The sequence below is a fragment of the Kogia breviceps genome, chromosome 6 (genome assembly GCF_026419965.1).
Source record: "Kogia breviceps isolate mKogBre1 chromosome 6, mKogBre1 haplotype 1, whole genome shotgun sequence".
Taxonomy (NCBI): Eukaryota; Metazoa; Chordata; class Mammalia; order Artiodactyla; family Physeteridae; genus Kogia; species Kogia breviceps.
The window spans coordinates 146,136,033-146,155,553 of NC_081315.1; the positions used below are offsets into that span (position 1 = coordinate 146,136,033).

Genomic DNA, 19,521 nt, shown 5'->3' on the forward strand with positions numbered 1-19,521 from the left:
GCAGTAGTGAATAGAGTACTTCCCTGAGTTCTGTGGGCCATTTTAGCAAATTATCAAAAGTGAGAGCGTCATGGATACCCCGAATTTGTAGTCAGCAGGAGTGCGGGTAGCCTGGGGACCCCACTTGCAACTGGCATTTGAAGTGGGGGCCGTCTTGTGGGCCCAGGACTATGGGGAGTTAGGGTAGCAGTGAGTGAGTTGTAGGAGACCCAGCTGGGGTCAGAGTTCAGGGTGGTGGTCGGGAAAGAGACACAGAAGGGCCTCAGGAGGAGGGGGTGGCGCACCCGCCTCCTTCTGTGCCAGGGCGGGGGGCGGTCGGAGGCTGGAGCCCACCCCCGGGTTTGCTCCGCAGGCCTTCAGAGTGGAAGGGCATGGGAAGGGGCCGGCAGGGCGGCGTGCGGGGGGCAGGCAGGCCAGGGGGCTCTGGGCACTGCGGCAGCTGGTTTGCTTGCCGCGGGGCCCGTTTCTGAGTTAAGGTCTCGAGGTGGGGGGCTTCTGTTGGGGGGACAAGGAAGGTGGATCCGCCTCAGCCGGAGGAAGGGCTTGAGAGTCAGCGTTAGGGAAAAGCATCAAGGGTGCGTGAAAATCCTGAAAACGTGCCGCGCGCTCCTCAGTACTGTTTATCCAAGAACTGGCTCCCTCTCGGCTTCGGTCGTGCTGGCAGCTCTCACGGCCCCCGCCGCTCGTGTGGGCAGGGGGCGTGTAGGGACATTTGGACGGGGCCCTGGCCTGCTCTGTGTGCTGGGGATCACGTGTGCCCTGCGTCCGCCCGCCAGAGGCAGCCAGGGCTGGTGGGTGGTCCCAGCTGGGGAGGCCGGAAGGGCGGCCAGGGCCCGGGCCCCCAGGTGGGGTGCGTGGGCCCAGGGACTGACTGCAAGACACCGCGTTCCCGCTGGGGCAGAGCCTTCGCTCAGCTTCCGGAGACTTAGCCTCCAAGGGGTGGTGCCAGCGTGAAGCTCCTGGTTTGAGGCTGACTTGGTTCTTTCCGTTTCGTCGCAGGCCGTGCGGGGGATCGTGCCTGTCTCAGCTGTGCCAGCGCCATGGGGTTGACGAGCCGCGTGTAAGTAGACTCACGTCGCCGCTGCCTGTTCGACGGTGGGGGCTTGAACGTCCTCCAGTGACGTGCGAATCTCGGTTTGGGGAGGTGCTATGGTCTGCCTTCCTGCTCTTTGTCCTTTTAAACCTGTGTCTTTTCGTGTAACCACATGCCTTAGTGAATACTTGGAAAATAAACACTCGTAATCCCAGTACCTGTTACAGAAATTATTAGCCTTTTGGTGTATTTTATTCTGGTCTTTTTCCCTTATGTACCTGTTTTTTGAAACGTGCAGTGGTAACCACAGTCTGCATACGGTATTGAGTCTTTTCCACACTCACACAGCTGCCATTTCCAGTGGCTTTTCTTGTGAACACACAGACAAAGCCTCCCTTGCACTGCACTTGGTCCTTCAGAGAAGACCATGTGGATCGATCGCTGGCCACGGGGCTTGCCCTGCTGGTCCTGGGGACATATCTGGAGTGTGGCGGGAGGTGTGTGGTACTGCTGAGAGGCTGGAGGGCTTCCTGCAGGGAGTGGCGCCCACACTCCCCTGTCCACTGTTGCCCATGGATTTGAGCTTCCCGCAGGGCTGCTGTACTCTCCTCGCCAGCCATCATCCCTGCCCACACCCCTGAGCTTAGTCTCCTGACTCCCCCACCTGTGTGGTGGGGCGCCCAGACTGCTGTCAGCACCGGCTCCACGTCCACCTGCCCCGGGTGCCCGGAGTGGAGCTCGCGCCTCTCGACACGCCCGATCCTTCCTGTGTGAGTGTTGGACCCTTTTGACCCCTTGTCCGTAGAGCTGTGGGCTCTTCGGATTTTCTTATTCATTTGAGATTGTTGATTTGTTGCCTCATCTTGGCTACGAAACTTTTCTGGAGGATGCTACCTGGGACAGATTTAATTCCCTAAAACAAACAGTACACGAGCTGTACATGAAAACTTGATTGCTGTTAAAGCAAAAGTGTGTGTAAGCGTATTTCCAGTTTTCTGGCTCTTGTACAGTCCTAAAATGAGTGGCCGGGCCCAGCCTTTCCACCTGTGAGCAGGTGGAGGGGAATGGGCACGTGGGCAACGTGTGGCAGGGACACGACAAAGTAGTTTCAAAAGCCCCTCCCAGCAGCGGCCTCTGCAGGCCCCCACCTGCTGCCAGGGTGCTCCCAGCCAGCTTTGGGCTTTGATTTTAATTAGGTTCCTCTTCTCATAGTCACCAGGCTTTGTCGCCACGACACCTCTTTTTGTGATGTGGAGGCATTAACGTATGAGTGTAGAACACCTTTACTCTTGCTGAAGTGTGCTTTTCTGGATTTCAGAGTTCTAAGTGAACTCTGTAATCAGCGGCTGGCGTTTCAGGGGCTTGGGGCCCAGTGGGTGTCTGGAAACGGGTGACCAGTGACCTGGTGGTGTGGTCATGGTTGCCGTGAAGGATGTGGTCCCGCAGGGTCAGCTGTCAGGGTTTTTCAGGAGAAGCTGGAAGTCTGGGTCTTGGTGTGAAGTCTCTGGTTTTAAAGTAGTAAGCGCTGAGGCAGGTTCGTTCTGCTGTGTGGCCTGGCTCTTCAGGTGGTGGGGCGGCGCCACGCATGGGCCAGTGACCCCCGCTGCTTGTGGGGCTGGCGTGCCTGCCTCTCCTGCAGGGGACAGTCTGCACCTGTTACTTGGCGGGGGCCAGGCCTCGCCTGCCTCCTTTCTCCACAGTCCTTCTAGACCAACTTTTGAATTATTTCCATTCTCGAATGGCCTTTTGAGGATTGTAACTGGAATGTCGTTAAACCCATAACATCATTTGGGAATATTAACTTTCAAAGTCACATGTGGTCTTTCCACCTGTAAGCTGTTTTCCCTCTTTTGGAAAAGGGTCTGTCGTGTTCCTCATGTAGGCCACGTGCACGGCCTTTAAGACAGTCCCCAGATGCGCCGTATTTGGTGGGGTTGAGGGGGCTCGCTCCTCATTATCTTTTCTAAGTGATTGTTGGCAGCGTGGAAGTTCCTGGCTGGGGTACGGCTTCTTGGGCCTGGCCACTTCACACAGCTCTGTGGATTGTGTGAGCTGGCAAGGCAGCACAGTTTTAGTTAATTGGCTGCCTAGTGCACAGTAGTGACTTTTTGTCTCTTCCTTCCCAGTGCGTTTGCTTCAGTTTTTCAGTTTTTTTTCATCTCGGTAGCCAGATCTGTTATCAGAGAGCTGTAGTCATTCACGCATTATCACGGCAGCAAAAAACAGAGACTCTAGTGTTTTCTAAGTTCACAATGTTTAGAAAGTTAAACACTTTGTTTAGAAAGTGAAACAGTGAGAACTGTAAAGCTGTTGTCCTGAACTCACACACTTCAGATTAGGGATTATGGGTGAGAGTTGAAGTCTTACGTGAGTCTCAGCATCCAGGACTTTTATTTTTTATGTTGATCGCACAGTATAAGAAATCTTGAGTCACACAGAGAAGTACTTGTAAGTGGTACTCATTTGTATTAGTTTTTTTTAACAGTCATTTTGCAATCTCAGGGGTTTTTTTAATATATAAATTTATTTATTTAAGTTTTGGCTGTGTTGGGTCTTTGTTGCTGCACTGGGGCTTTCTCTAGTTGCGGCAAGCAGGGGCTACTTTTGCAGCGTGTGGGCTTCTCATTGTAGTGGCTTCTCTTGTGGAGCACGGGCTCTAGGCGTGCGGGCTTTAGTAGTTGTGGTGCACGGACTCAGTGGTTGTGGCTCACGGGCCCTAGAGCGCAGGCTCAGTAGTTGTGGTGAGTGGGCTTCAGTAGTTGTGGCACGCAGGCTCGGTAGTTGTGGCTCGCGGGCTCTAGAGCGCAGGCTCAGTGGTTGTGGCGCACGGGCTTAGTTGCCCTGCGGCATGTGGGATCCTCCCGGACCAGGGGTCGAACCCCTGTCCCCTGCACCGGCAGGCGGACTCTCAACCACTGCGCCACCAGGGAAGCCCTGCAATCTCAGTCTTAATTGAAATGGTCCAGACCCCTGAAGGGTGAGTGGGGGAGAGTTTCTGATCCAAGATAACATCATGGACATTGTCTAGCTGCTCTCACCTCCCTTGTCATAGAAACAGAGGCAGAGAGGAAGCACCCACAACTTGAATGAGCCGTCAGATGTAAAACAGCAGGCGGTTCTGAGACCCCTGCAAGCGCCGAACCCCATTCAGTGGGAAAACCTGAGCCGACGAGCTGCTTCTGCTTTTAAGTCTGCCTTAGCGGGAGCACGTGTAAGATTCGTTGCGGACACACGGAGCTGCTGGTGATGGTGCTTCCCTCACGTGGATGTCCTGCGGCCCCGAGGGCTCCAGGTCCCAGCCGAGGGGCGCGCTGTCCCGCGGGCGATCGTGGGGTCCTCTCGTCTCTGGGCACCTGCGCTCCTGGAGCAGCCTCTGGGCCACGGTGCCTGTCGCTCCATCCCGCCTTCCCTTTCCTGTTGGCCCTGAGGAGCACACGGAGGGTTGGCGCCCTCCCTGGCCCAGCCTCGGGCTGCTGTCCCCCTGGGAAAGGGACGCTCCCACGTGTTGGCAGGTGAGGGGAGCACGCACTTCCGGGATGCTGACGCCTGGGCTCTGGTGGGTCAGGGCAGAGCAGGAGCTGCTTTCTCGAAGATACCCTTTGTTCCAGCTCCCCGAGGAAAGGCAGCAGTGCCCACGTTAGTTTTGTTTTGATGGAAATATTTTAATAATTAAGCAATTTTGTGCTTTTGGAATAGAGCTAAATCTCTCTGGCTAGATTGTTAATAATCTCTTTAACATGCGTGAAGGCAGCCAGATTTCGGGGCCCTGATGGCCCTCACTGGATGTGCCCCACGTTTCTCCGCTTGGTCTGTTTTCACGGGTCTCTGTCCTTGCCTCTTGGCTGCCCCTCATGACTGACATCATACCTCAAGGAAGCCACTTGCTTCCTTGGTAACTGGGTTGGAAAACTGGATAATTCAGCCTGATGAAGACAGGAGGCGTGGGCATGGTCATCTCCCGCTTGGAGGGGTGAGACTGGGCACAGAGGGTAATGGCTGAGCCAGCGGAGCCGCCGTGTCCTAGGCAAGGCTGTTCCCCAGCTGCCAGGGCTCAGGACAGGGTGGGACCGAGGGGCTCGGGACAGAAGCGGGGCCGGCGGGGGGCCATCTGCCAGCTGTCTCCGCCCATACAGGCCATCCCTGCTTGTCCTTCAGTGTTCCCCGTGCCTGAAGGGAGCAGCTAAACTAGACATTTCCCAGCTTTCTTCCAGCCCTGACTGGTGGCTTCTCGACTGCTTTAATGGGGCTTGCTGTGCCCCAGCACTGTTCTGGGTACTGCCTGTGTGTTAGCCGCACACATCCGCTAGGGATGCTCTTAAAGCGGAGAGGTCGCCTGTCCAAGGTTACGCAGCGGTCAGCGGTGGAGCTGGAGTTTGACCTGGGCTGGTCTGCTCAGAGCTCGGTCCTCGCTGCTGGCAGCGGGCCACGTGCACAGGGCTGCCTGGACAGGGGGGAGGAAGCTGCGGTGTGTCCTGGTAAACAGCCCCTCAGGGGAGTGGGCCTTTGGCGCTCGGTAGTGGATTGGTGCGTGAGCAGGGAGAGGTTTCTGAAGGGACGCGTGAGAGGAGAAGATGGAAGGAGAATCGTGTTCCAGTGTTGGGTTGTAAACGGCCTTCTGTCACGCGTTGCCATTGGAAGGGCACCTCCTCGTCGTGCCCAGGCCTTGGGCTGTGCCGGGTCGAGTGGGCACCGGGAGCTGGGGAGGGCCAGGTCCAGGCCCCAGAAACTCAGGCTGCAGCGAGTGGCCCTCCTCAAGCGGCTCTCCTGCAGGCAGAGACCCTGAGGACACAGCTGCCTGGGGCCCGGAAGAGCAGACTGGCCTGCTCTGGCCGCCAGGGGTCTGGGCGGCCCTGTAGGCCTGATGTGGTGCCGACGGAGAGGGCTCTGAGGTTCCCACTTCCAGAAGCCCCTGCCGCTTCCCGCTGTGGCGTGGAGGTGGCTCCCCACTGGGCCCCATGGGGCCCATGGTCCAGTGGGAGACGGCCCGCGTGTGAGGATTGGAGAGGGGTGGACCCCAGGGTAGCCCTGCAGGTCGGGCGGCCCGAGGAGGCCCAGTGCGAGCCAGCCCCTGTGGGGCGCCCGGGCAGGCATGGCTGCGGAGGCTCCGGGCCTGGGGTCTGCTGCTGCGCGTGGGCAAGGAGGCCAGTGTGGGAGCCGAGTGAGCAGCGGGGAGGAGAGGGAGGCCTGGGCTTGGGCTGTGCTCGCCGGGTCTGTGTCCTTCTGCACGGAGGCCTTTGGTCAGCTGATGCACAGATCCGGGGCCCTGTTGGTTGGAGCACCCTCCCTGGTTTTCATGACTGACTTGCTCGGGAACCGCAGGTCTTTGTAGAGAGTCACCTGCCGGCGGAGAGGGCTGGCCTGGGAGGCCCCCCCAGAGGTTGGGTCTGTCTTGTCTGGAGGTCAAGCCTCTGCTGGTTGTTTGTGTCTGACCCGCTCCTCCGAGGCCATGGGCACTGGCCAGCCCCCACTGGCCTCTCTCACAAGACCTTTGCGGGCGGCGCCTTCACCTCCGACGGTGGGGACTGGCTCCCCTGGGTGTGTTTCTCCGGCGTCAGGAAGGGGCAGGGAGTCCTCTGCACGCTGGGATGCTGCGTGTGCGGTTTTGCTCTGGCTGTGGTCTGGGCTGCTGCCGGGAGGTCACGGCAAGGCTGGCCCCTCACCACTGGCTTCTTTTTTCCTCTTCAAGGAAACTTGCGTTTGGCGGTTGCAGTCCCATCCACCCCGTGTACCTTTCCTTGCGAGGCGATCCCCTCGGCCGCTGGACTCTGAGGCCCAAGCACACGTGCGTGGTGGTCGCAGGGCCGAGGCTCCTTCCCGTGCGCTGCTGGCACTCGTCGCCCCCGCTGGGCGATGACTCTGTGGTGGAGAAGTCCCTCCGGTCCCTGAAGGACAAGAACAAGAAGCTGGAAGAAGGAGGCCCCGTGTACAGCCCGCCCGCAGAGGCGGCCGTGAGAAAGCCCCTGGGGCAGCGGCTCCTGGATGAGCTGAAGCACTACTACCACGGCTTCCGCCTGCTCTGGATCGACACCAAGATCGCCGCACGCATGCTCTGGCGCATCCTCCACGGCCACAGCCTGACCCGCCGAGAGCGCAGGCAGGTAATGGGCGTGCGCCCTGCTGGGGTCACCCGACCGTTGCTCTAAGGGTCTAAAGTCACGATAAGAGGTTGTCCCACAGTGGCTTTAGTTCTCGCCTGAGTTAGCTGAATGTTTCTTTCACACGCCTCAGGGTTCCTGATTTTCCGCTGGGACGGTGTGTGGCCGGCGCAGCTCTGTGGAGCAGGTGCAGCCATAACCGCGTTGGGGGCTCCCCGGGGCTCTGCTCTCTGCCTGAGGCGTGCTCACGGCTCCTCCTTTGGAGTTTGTGGGGGGTTTTGTCTCTTTGTTTGTTTGTTTGTTTGCGGTACGCGGGCCTCTCACTGTCGTGGTCTCTCCCGTTGCGGAGCACAGGCTCCGGACGCGCAGGCTCAGCGGCCACGGCTCACGGGCCCGGCCGCTCCGCGGCACGTGGGATCCTCCCGGACCGGGGCACGAACCCGTGTCCCCCGCATCGGCAGGCAGACTCTCAACCACTGCACCACCAGGGAAGCCCTGTTTGTTTGGTTTTTTAAAAATAAACTTATTTGTTTATTTTTGGCTGCATTGGGTCTCCGTTGCTGCGAGTGGCTTTCTCTAGTTGCGGCGAGCGGGGGCTACTCTTCCTCGCGATGCGCGGGCTTCTCATTGCGGTGGCTTCTCTTGTTGCGGAGCACGGGCTCTAGGTGTGTGGGCTTCAGTAGTTGTGGCTCGCAGGCTCAGTAGTTCTGGCTCACAGACTCTAGAGCGCGGGCTCAGTAGTTGTGGCACACGGGCTTAGTTGCTCCACGGCATGTGGGATCTTCCCGGACCGGGGCACGAACCCGTGTTCCCGCACCGGCAGGCGGACTCTCAACCACTGCGCCACCAGGGAAGCCCCATCTATTTTTTTTTTACCATTTATTTTTAATTTTTTGGAAGTATAGTTGATTTACGATATTGTGTTAGTTTTAAGTGTACAGCAAAGTGATTCAGTTATGTATATATATTTTCAGATTATTTTTCATGATACAGGTTATTATAAGATATTGAATATAGTTTCCTGTGCTATACAGTAAATTCTTGTTGTTTCTTTTCTGTGTCTCTTTAGATGGTCGTATGGTTTTTTCTTTTTGTAGTTTTATTAACTAAATGGTTGATATTGTCAGATTAAAAAAGCAAGACTGAACTCTGTGTACTCTACAAGGAACACATCTAAATGTAAAGACACAAATAGGCTAAAAGTAAAAGAATGGAGAAAGGTAAATGGCTAACCCTAGTCCAGGAAAGCCAATGTTAATATCAGACAAAGTCGATGTTAGAGCCGGGATTACCAGGGCAGAAGAGGTCACTCATGGTGACGAGAGGGTCAGGTTGCCAAGAGGACTTGATATTCCTAGACATTTACACGCTGGTAACAGAAGCTGGACGCTGGCTCCATGCGTGGATAATTTACAGAAGAAGCAAATTTGTAGAAACAAATCAAATCCCTGTTTGCCTAGACCCCAGAGTGGAAATGGAGGTTAACTGCAGATGGACACAGTGGGACTTTGTGTCATGATGAAAATGTTCTAAAACTGGATTTTAGAGATGGTTTCAGTCTATAAATTTACCAAAATTTATTGAATTACATACTTACAATGAGCGAGTGTTATGGTACGTAAATTAAACCTTGATAGAACTGCTAAAAATAATTTAATGGAGGAATGTCAAAAAACATTGGCACCAACTTGAAGGGTCATATCTGGGATCATTTGAGCATAAAAATATAAATGATAATTATAAACAAATGAAAACCATGGGAATCCTTGAGTCTGTTTTGATAATAAATAGAAAAATGAAGGTGCAAAGCAAGGTTGATAAACGGGGAGGTGGGCTTGAGTTAGGAAGTCGCTGTTTTGTGGCCGTCGGAGTAGAGGCTGGTTTCGGAGGAACCGTGGTGAGTGTGTCTAGGGAGGGAGATGGGTGTCTATTTGCGTGCTCTCGGGGCGTTCCCTCACAAGTGGAGAGAACACCCTGTCCGGGTGATCACAGTGACTGACCACTGTCGCAGGGTAGGTGACACCCGACCCCCGGGGAGGGCAGCCATCGTGGAAAGTGGCGCTCCAGCCAGAAACGAGGCCCTTAGTAGAAACGATGTCGCTCCTGCAAAGACAGTCTCGTCGGTCACGGTGGAAACACAGCCGGTGACGCGGGGCGTGTAGTCTGGGCTGCTGTGCAGCCAGGCAGTCCCGAGTGGCGGGAGCACGTGCTGAGTGGCCGCTGGTGCGGGCGCAGGTGGGCTGCTGGGGAGCCGGCGGTGATTGTCCACCGTCCTCACGGCTTGTCGGTTACTTCAAGCCGCACATGTCTTTAATGTCTTCAGCAGTGGTTTGTTTGCATCAGTGAGGCACTTGGATGTTTTCCCTGGTCGTTGCTGTGTGGCATAGTCTCAGATCTAACCGATCGCGTCAGGGAGCACAAGAGAAGCGCCCCGCTGACGCTCGGCCCTCCTTTCTGCAGAGCGCGCGGGGCGCGGGGCGCGGGGCGTGGCCACGGCCTCCCCTGGGGGTCCGCACCGCCGCCAGCAGTGACCAGTCCTCCGTCCGTCAGTCTTGCCCGGCTGTCCGCCAGGCCGGTGGGCACCTGGCAGACGCCCTGGGGGGCGGCCCATGGGCAGCACCCGGTGACGGGTGCCACCCCACGCAGCTTTCCTGAGGGCCGCCGCCTCGCGGCTCGGCCTCGGTGCCTCCGGAGCCCTGTCCGCTCCCCGCCCGGCGCCTGCTGGTGGCCCGCGGGCGACTCTGCGAGCGCTGCTCCCCAGTCACCCCGTGGCCCCTCCACCCCTCCAGTTCCTGCGGATCTGCGCCGACCTCTTCCGCCTGGTGCCCTTCCTGGTCTTCGTCGTGGTGCCCTTCATGGAGTTCCTGCTCCCTGTTGCCGTGAAGCTCTTCCCCAACATGCTGCCGTCCACGTTCGAGACCCAGTCCGTCAAGGTGACCGGCTCGTTCCAGCCCGCTTTGAAAGCAGCTCCAAGGCTGCGTGGTTTTACGACTGACGTTTCCGATGTCAGATGTCTGTAAATTGTATGTTTTCTCCATAAGTCAGTCATGCTGTGCTATGATTGTTTAATAGGTGCTGGTTTCAGGTTTGCTTCCCTTTAAAATGTGTCTTGAATTCTAGCTTCTCTAGACCAGTGTTCCTTGAGCCACAGGTCAAGACCCATTCGTGGGGGACGAGACGGGTCTAGGGCAGGGTTGGCAGACGTACAGCCCACGGGCCGTGCCAGCCCTGACCGTTGTGGTCAGTAAGGCCTTCTGGGGACGTGCGTGCCTGTCGTGTATGTATTGTCTGGTGGCCTTCGCGTTCCACGTGGCTCAGCCCACGGGGCCTAAAAGCTTTACAGGCCAGCTCTTTATGGAGTTCGCTGGCCCCTTCTCCGGCGGGGGTGGGGGGAGGGTCACACAGACTTTTAAAAATTGTGAAATAGAAAGTTTCCGAACGCAGAGCTCGTGGGTGGAGGAAGCGCCATTCAGGAGGCATCTGGCGGCGCTGGGTCGGGTGTACGTGCACTTCGTGCTGGGGCTCGAAGCAGCCGCTGGACCGGCGCCGTCCAGGAAGCCGTGCGGGGCGGAACCCAGGAGCGCGGTGCCCTCTCTGACTCCGCAGGAAGAGAGGCTGAAGAAGCAGCTGCGGGTCAAGTTGGAGCTGGCCAAGTTCCTTCAGGACACCATCGAGGAGATGGCCTTGAAGAACAAGGCCGCCAAGGGAGATGCCACCAAAGACTTCTCCGCGTTTTTCCAGAAGGTGCTGTGATGCGTCGTCCCTTGAGGCCTTGCCCCGTTGGTCCCCAGTGCTGGTTAGCGCCTCGGGGCTGCCCGCCTTCTCTGGGGAGCCTGCCTTGTCTCCTTCTTCCCTCCTTTTTACTGTGCACGATGGGGGCGGGGCTCCTGGAGGTCACACCTGCTGTCCCGAGAACCTGAACTTATGTTCACAAGCCCCGGCCTGGGTCTCCAGACTTTGCAGCAGCCCTGGGGGAGGTAGAGTTTGGCAGGAACCTGAGACCCCAGCAGGGGGCTGGGCTGGGAAGGAGGGGCAGGCTGCCCCATAGCCACGTCCACAGTGCAGGAGGAAGGCAAGGCCGCCCGCCAGCCCAGCGTGGAGAGGCCCCGGCCTCCTCCCGGCCAGCCGCCTCGGCTCCGCTGGCGTAGCAGACAAGGTCCAGGGACTGGATGCCGTCCCCTGCGCGGACGCCTCGCTCGCAGGAGCCCAGCCAGGCAGCGCTCAGGGCTTTGGGCCGCAGGGGCCATTCGCGGTAGGAGATGTGAGCAGAGCTGAGGGAGGGTGTGGGTGGCCCCTTCTGCTTTGTTTCCTGACTTGAGGCGTGGGACCCGAGGCCACGGGGGTGCGGGGGAACACAGCCCACCCGTGGTGACCCTTGCCGTGGCTCCCGCAGATCCGAGAGACGGGTGAGAGGCCCAGCAATGAGGAAATCTTGCGGTTTTCCAAACTGTTTGAGGACGAGCTGACGCTGGACAACCTCACGCGTCTGCAGCTGGTGGCGCTGTGCAAGCTGCTGGAGCTGCAGTCCATGGGCACCAACAACTTCCTGCGCTTCCAGCTCACCATGAGGCTGCGCTCCATCAAGGCCGACGACAAGGTGAGCGCCCACGGCCCGCTCGGGGCTCGTCTGTGTCTCCTGGGGTGAGGGCTGGGGTCCCACGCTTTCCAGCCGCCGTGGCGGCGCACCTTCCCGTGGGGGGACGTGGTCGCTGAGAAGGTGGAGTCTAAAGACAGCCTAATGTTTCACTGTATGAACGTGTCCTAGTTTATTAGCCGTCACTTTAGCTAATCTGCTACCCTAAAGAACCCTCTAATAAATACCTGTTACCGTGAATTTCGCCCCAGATCTTCGATAGGTCCGATAAAAATAGTGACCTAGAATTGCGGCTGCTGAGTAACAAGGGCAGGAGGCCGAAAGCAAGTCCTGGCCCGTGACCAGATCGCTCCGGGGCTGTGCCGCCTGCCTGCCCCCGTGCAGCGCGCACCCCGAGTGTGTGTGTGTCTCCAGAAGTCACGAAGTGTCCCGCGTTCTCCCTAGTGACGCGTCTTGCCTTGACGTCTGTGGCGTCTGGTCTTCTGATGGCTGAGCCAGCTTGCCTCTGGGCTGATCTTCCCTCTTGTTACTTACAGGCTTCCTGAACCCTCTCTGCCTGGTGTTTGTTACTGTTTTACTCTGCTCTGACGGCCCTCTGTCTCACAGTTGGAGTATTGAGTTCATACTCGTTTCCTGTTTGTCCTGTGTGTTTTATGTTCCACTTAATCTGCTTTCTTGCCTTCTTTTGGATTGATCAAATGTTTACTCTTCCATCCCCTCTCCATTAGCTTGTTCCTTATTTATTGTTTTAGCGGTTTCTCTAGAGTTTACAACGAGCTTCCCCGACACACAGGAGTCTAACGGGAGTGAGTGCTTTTCCTGCCACGCGCCACGCCCCAGCTGCGCTCGCCGTCCCCCGCCTCTGCGTTGCACGCGCTTTTGCTCCTGAGTTGATGGGTGTGCACCACGTATTTACCCTCCTGACCCCCTTCCTTCCTTCCTGCATTTCCACCCAGACCGTTTCCTCCACTTGAGGAGTCTCCTCAGTTCCTGTTTGTATGCATTTGTCTGTATTAACCTTCCATTCTGCGGGGTATTGCTGGGTATAGGACTCCAGGCTTGCAGTTCTTTTTTCTACATTTAAAGATGCCATGGAGTGCATGTTACCTGGCAGGCCTATTATTGTTCCTTTGAAGGTGTCCATCTTTCTCCAGCAGCATCTGAGATGTTTGGATTTTGTCACATCTTGTTTGGATTTTAGCAGCTATACAATAACGTCCCTAGGCATGTCTGTGTCTGTGCTTATCCCGTTTCCTGGCTGTGGTGCTTCCATCATTTCATTAAATGCCCCCCCCCCCGACATGCTCTGTGTCCCCCTTAGACCGCTTACGGGCGCTGCGTCACACGTGCTCTTCCTGTATTTTACATCCTTGTGTACGTTTGGTTTACTTATCCTCTCTTCTTGGTCCGATCGCTCTTAAACCCATCCTCCAAGGTTTCCCTCTGCAGGTACAACTGTCTCTTGCTCTCCAGGAGCACATCATCACTGCATTTTGTAAGCATGAAGAGGGGTTGTCTCTCTGCTCTGCTGGAGAATTTGCCGTGCGGCTGCCCCTCCTCGGGAGAGGCAGCATGAAGGCAGGAGGCCTGTGTTGTGTCCTGGCCACTCACTGGCTTTGTGACCTTGAACAAGTCACCTCACCTCAGTGCTTCAGATTCCTGTGAGGCGGGCCGGTGGCCAGACCTCTGCTGTTAAGGTGGAGAGGGCATATTTTCCCGTGGTCGTTAAATGGTAAAAAAACATACATAAGAAGATTCTGAAAAGTGGGGAGAAGCCCCTGGGACCCCAGGAATGACATAGGAGGTCTTTGTGCCTCATAGATCCAGCCATGGGGCTGAAGAAGCCAAAATCGCCAACAAGGACAGACTTTAGAATCCCATCCTGTGGTCAAAGGAAAGGAACGGGACCACCTAGCAGGACAGAAGACTTCAGAGAGTGACTGCTCTGCTCCAGCCAGATGCCACAGGAAACAGTGTCTCCCCACCCCGACCCTCCCCCCAATACACAGACACACACACACACACACACACAGACACACACACACACACACACAGTGGCGGTGGGGCTGGGACAGCCACCCTCGGGCTGTAGCAGCTGGGATGGTATTGGGAAGCCGTGAGGAGCTGGCTCATTCATCCCCGGCCCTCTGCCCCCTGTGGTGTCAGTACAGACCAGCAGGGGGCCTGGCCTCCACCCGCATCTGACAGTCCCGAGACGCTCTCCATCCTTCCCTGCTGGAGTGGTGTCAGGAGGGGCCCGTGAGAGGTTCCCCTGCCCTCCCAGCCAGGGAGGCACGCAGAGCCTAGCGGGGAGCCCAGACTCCACCCACCCCTCCCAGCAGACTCAGAGGTACCTCTCCCCCTGGCCCCAGTGGAGGTCAGATCTCACCTGTTCCAGAACGTACCCGGGATGTAATTTACAGTGACTGAGCGATGCCACAGAGAGCTCAGGGCCGTTGGAAGGAACTTGTGCTCGGTTCCTCAGAAACAGGGACCGGGAAGTGAGGGGAAGGAGGAATCGAGACTCAGCCTTCATCACTGGTGCGGCGGGAGTGGTGCAGTGGGAGACGTTTTTGATCGGGCAGGACGTGAAGCAGAGGTCAGAGTTTGTGGTTGGAGGACTTGAAATATGATTTTAGCCTGCCAGGAGAGCCAGGCTGCAGGGGAGATGTAAACAACTGTGTCCCTTAGTTTGGATTAATAGATGCCAGATTGTCAATTACACAACCTGTAAACGTTGGGTAGTACACCCCCATGCCAGAGCACTGTCAAGAGGAAGCCAGTTAGTATAGAAGATGGAAGTGAGCTCCAGAATCTCATAGCATAATACCCAAAACGTCCAGCTTCAGTTGAAAATCACTCCTCACGCTGAGAACCAGGAGGACCCCAAAGTGAATGAAAGAAAGACAGCCAGTGGGTGCCAGTGCTGAGAGGGCCGAGCAAAGGGATCATTCTGACCGTTGGCCGCTTCCCAGATTCAGTGAAAGACATACATCTACAGATTGAAGAAACTGAGTGAACCTCAAACAGGATAAACACAAAGAAAGAAGTCCACACAAAGACACACAGTCAAAGGAACAAACGTGAAGGACAAAGAAATAAGTTTGAGAGACTTCCCTGGTGGCGCAGTGGTTAAGAATCTGCCTGCCGGTGCAGGGGACACAGGTTCGGTCCCTGGTCCGGGAGGATCCCACGTGGCGCAGAGCAGCTAAGCCCGTGCACCACGACTACTGAAGCCCTCACGCCTAGAGCCCGTGCTCTGCAACAAGAGAAGCCACTGCAGTGAGAAGCCTATGCACTGCAACTAAGAGCAGACCCCGCTCGCTGCAACTAGAGAAAGCCCGCACGCAGCAACGAGGGCCCAACGCAACCAAAAATAAAAATAAATAAATTTATTTTTAAAAAAAGAAGAAGCAATTATTTTGAAAGCAGTGTAAGAGAATGGCATCTTACCTGCAGGAAAAACAATTCAAATGACAGTGCATTTCTCATCAGAAACCATGGAGGACAGAAGGAACTGGAAAGTATTTTTCGTGTGTCAATTCAATCCTAGATTCAGCAAAAACCAAAGATAAAAACGAGGGAGAAATCAAAACATTCTCAGGTGAAGGAAAACTACGACAATCTGCCACCAGCGGAGCCGCCGTAGAAGGACCTTGGGGCGTCAGGGAGGAGGAACGCGACAAGCACTGTAGGCTTTCCTTCTGCTTGTGTGTCTTCTAAGTGAAGCGCGGTGGTGGAGGCAGCAATGGGGCACTGTGTGATGTGGCTCTGTGTCAGTAGGTGACGTTAGGACGAGCTCGACAAGTGGGGGAGGATAAAGGGGGGAGGCCACCGCGTTCCCTGCGTGACGAGGTCGGTGCGTCGTGTGATACCAGAGCAGCCCCTGAAAGTGGACGCAGAGATGTGCTCAGAAGCACAGGAGACAAGTGCCGATGGGACCCACGTGCCCCACGGGAAGCTGGGGAGAGGAAACAGCCAGCTGTCCTTCACAGGGCGGACGGTAAAACCAGGACGTTTGGAGCGTGCAGTGTGCTCACTGATGGAGGGAGTGGATCGTTACCACACACACTGTGTGGACCCTCACGGAGCCCCAGAAGCTTCTGCTCTGTGCAGTCCCATTCCTGCAGTGCTCTTCAGATGACAGGATTACAGGGGTGAAGAGCTGATTGGTGGTTGGTTCCCAGGGGTCAAGAGGGGGTGGGAGTGTTCTTTATAAGGGCGTCGTGAGGTCCTCGTGGGGACAGAGGTGTTTTTGCCTGGCCTGGCTCGGCATTGCATCCCGGCGGTGGTTTGATACTGTACCTTGTGAGGTGTTAACCACGGGGAGGAACCGTGTGACTGCATGTCCACCTGCGGTTGTCTCAGAATTGATACGGGTAGCGGTCTTGTCCTCCTTACAGGGTCACTGGGGGGGTTAAATGGGGGGAGGGGAGCAGGTGGCACTGTTGCCCTTTGTCCCTCCTCTCCCCTCCCCTCACCCCTGCACGGTGCAGGATGAGAGAAGCATGGGGTTCGGGCAGCAGGGCCGCTCCCTGGGCAGAGAGCAGGCTCTGAGTGGGTGTCTTCGCATCTCGGGGTGGGTCCTGGCTGTTGGCCCTAGGGTCCCACCCTCTGTCAGACGGCCTGATCACTGCAAAGCTGGAATCGGGGCCTTGGTAGTGGGGGTTTATCTTGTGTTTGGCAATGCATAATAGGAAGGTGGTTTCTTTCCTTTTTTTAATAAATGTATTTATTTATTTTTGGCTGCACTGGGTATTCATTGCTGCGCACGGGCCCTCTCAAGTTGCAGTGAGCGGGGGGTTGCGGAGCACGGGCTCTAGGCGCGCAGGCGTCAGCAGCTGTAGCACGCGGGCTCAGCCATTGTTGCTCTCGGGCTCCAGAGCGCAGGCCCAGCGGCTGTGGCTCACGGGCCCAGCTGCTCCACGGCATATGAGATCTTCCCGGACCGGGGCTCGAAGCCGTGTCCCCTTCGTCGGCAGGTGGGCTCTCAACCACTGCGCCACCAGGGAAGCCCAGGAAGATGGCTTCTAGTCAGACACTTAGTTTCCAAGCGCGTGAATGCAGACAGCACAGACCCGCGGTGACCCTTCAGGAGGTAACCGGCTGGCTTCCTTTGACAGCTGATCGCTGAGGAGGGGGTGGACAGCCTCAACGTCAAGGAGCTACAGGCGGCGTGCCGGGCGCGAGGCATGCGGGCCCTGGGTGTCACGGAGGACCGTCTGCGGGACCAGCTGAAGCAGGTGCGTGCGGCGCGGTGGGGGCGCTCCCGTGCCAGCGGGGGTGGGAGGCCGCTCCGGCTCAGCTCGCAGCCGGGCCGCGGCCCGCGTGCGCTCCACGCGCGGTGGCCGCCTGCCGCCCCGGGGTGCCGCTCTGCTCGCCCTCGCCGGCTCTCGGCTGCCGTGGGTGGGCTTCCTGTTCCTTCTGCCCGGTCCTCTGTGGACACACGAGGACGAGGTCAGCTCCCTTTGAAATTCCAGTACGACTCTCAGCTGAGGCCAGGGGTGTTCGGGGAAGCAGGGCCCAGGCCAGGCCGACCTCCGAAGCCCCTGCTCTTGGCAGCCTGGGTCTGAGTGACCCTGCCTTCTCCGGCCGCTCAGAGGGGCCCTCGGGCAGAGGCCGGGGGCCGGCGCTGCGGGGCCACAGGCCTGCCCTGCCGGCGTGGGTCTGAGTGGATGCGACGATGGGTGGGCAACGGTCACAGCACCTCCGCCTTCAGATCAGAAGGAGCAGGGCGCCAGCTGGGCAACCCCTCGGGCTGTCTTCCCGGGGTGGACGAAGATCGTTGGCCGCCGCTGCCCCCCCGCTGACACAGACGGCGCCCGGTGGGCAGTACGTTCTTGTCCCTTGTCTTCACTGACCTTGTCTCCGACAGGGTCCCCGCGCAGACCCTCCTCTGGGGGGTGCCCTGGGTCCGCCCGGGCTGGCGCACTCCTGGTGGGGGCGCTCGAGTGTGGGGCGCTGTGCCGAGCGGTGTCAGGAATCGGGGTGATTCGGTTTCCAGGGGCTCAGCTGTCTTCCTTCTCTCGTCGTTTAACCTGTGCTCAGCATTTTCTCCCCGTTCTGAGAGTTCTTCTCGCCCCATCCTCTGTCCTGTGTCAACTGTGTGTCCAGGCATTGTCGGGGTCCTTTTTGTCAGTTTGAACATTGTCTTTGTGTCACTGAAATAGCCTCAAACAGTGCCCAGCTAGCTCACGGTAGTTGAGCAGACCTCAAACGCCGAAGGAATTCACCAGTGCCCCCTTTGGTGCTTCTGTGCCATTGCTGAGTGAAGAACTTTGGGAGCAGGACCTGGCCGTCTCGCTCAGTGCTTTGCAAGCCCTGCGGCCTCGCTGCGGGGCTGTCCCCGCTCACTCGACTGCGGTGGACAGTGGGCGTCAGCACAGCAGAAAGAGGCCTTTCGGAGCTGGCGGTGTCTCCCGGGAGAGCTCGCTTGGGGGGCGTACGGGTCCGCCCGCTCAGGCGCCGCTGTGGTTGTTGGCACCTGTCGCCTCCTCCTCCCCTCCCCTACGCAAACCAGAGCAGCGAGGAAGGTTCCAGGGCCAGAAGCCCTCGCCAGCTCACAGGAGATGTGGGGGTGAGGCCGGCGGGTGAGTCTGGGTCTCCACCTCTGCTTCCAGTGGCTGGAGCTGCACCTGCACCAGGAGATTCCGACATCGCTGCTCATCCTGTCCCGGGCCATGTACCTTCCCGACACCCTCTCGCCCGCCGACCAACTCAAGTCCACCCTGCAGACCCTTCCGGAGACTGTGGTGCGTTGCGAGGCCCCTGTGCTGCTCGCTCTTCCGGGGCCTCCCTTCCGGGGAGCCCCCAGACCCGCCGCTCGCCCCCCCCCTTCTTTCTTGTCTGTCCTCTGTGCGCCGAGGGCCCCGCGGTGCATGCAGAAGGTGGCTCTTGGGGTCCTCAGGGCGTTTCCCAGCAGCCGCGGGTCCTGCTCCTCAGAGAGCAAGCCCTGGTGGCCGCGACGCCCCGAGCCCCGGGCCGCGTGCCGCGTGGCTGCTCTGGCGGGGGCACGCCTGCCCCGCTTCCAGGCGCGCTCACGGGTGTCCGCTCCCTGAAGGCGAAGGAGGCCCGGGTGAAGGTGGCCGAGGTGGAGGGCGAGCCAGTGGACAACCAGGCGAAGCTGGAGGCCACGCTGCAGGAGGAGGCGGCCATCCGGCAGGAGCACCGCGAGAAGGAGCTGCAGAGGCGGTCCCAGGCCGCGGTGAGTGGGCGGCGGGCGGCGGGGGGGGCCCGGTGAGCAGGTGCGTGCTCGTGCTCTTGTGGCTCGGGCGCCAGTCCGTGCAAGCGGCCGGCCCGGCCCCGAGGCCCTGAGGCTGAGGTTCGAGGCTCTGGCGGCCCGTAGACGCCGGGCCGTGGATGCAGGCGCTGCGTGACTGTGCTCATCACGCGCTGCGCCCGCGTGGAGGGTCCTGTGGCGGAACCTGGCGGAGGCAGACCCCGTTACCAGCCGGCCGGGCTCTGTAGACCTTGCCCCTCGCTTGGCGGCCCTCTGGCCAGCGGCACGTCCGCCGGTGTGGATGCCCGAGAGGGCCGCGGTCTGACGGGTGGTGCTGAGCCGGCAGCGGCCTTGCATTTCAGAAGGAAGTGGAGCCCGAAGCGGTGGCAGAAGGTGCCCCTGGGAGGCTGGTGGTCGAGCCGCAGCCGAAAGAACCTGATGTGACCCTGCCGTCCGAGGCCCTGACGGACAGCGCGCCCATCCTGGAGGGCTTGAAGGTGACGGCACCCGCCTGGGGGGAGCGCTGGTGGAGCCGCGCCGCAGGGCCAGCGGGCCCGCCTGCAGGGTGGGGGCTCCCGGG

The 19,521-nt window shown here is 58.4% G+C and overlaps 1 protein-coding gene across 7 annotated transcripts in view; it reads left to right on the forward strand.

Moving 5' to 3' along the window:
* LETM1 (leucine zipper and EF-hand containing transmembrane protein 1) overlaps positions 1-19,521 on the forward strand; it is a 31,236-nt gene that overhangs the window by 3,350 nt on the left and 8,365 nt on the right. For 2 of the 7 annotated variants that reach the window (XM_059066015.2, XM_059066017.2), the window contains exons 2-10: positions 1,000-1,060; positions 6,720-7,131; positions 9,918-10,061; positions 10,735-10,872; positions 11,522-11,725; positions 16,846-16,965; positions 18,343-18,474; positions 18,783-18,926; positions 19,304-19,438. In XM_059066015.2, the coding sequence (XP_058921998.1) occupies positions 1,000-1,060; positions 6,720-7,131; positions 9,918-10,061; positions 10,735-10,872; positions 11,522-11,725; positions 16,846-16,965; positions 18,343-18,474; positions 18,783-18,926; positions 19,304-19,438 (1,490 nt within the window). The remainder of the gene's footprint in view (positions 1-999; positions 1,061-6,719; positions 7,132-9,917; positions 10,062-10,734; positions 10,873-11,521; positions 11,726-16,845; positions 16,966-18,342; positions 18,475-18,782; positions 18,927-19,303; positions 19,439-19,521) is intronic. The other 5 variants (XM_059066016.2, XM_067036833.1, XM_067036834.1 and 2 more) reach the window with 3 other exon arrangements.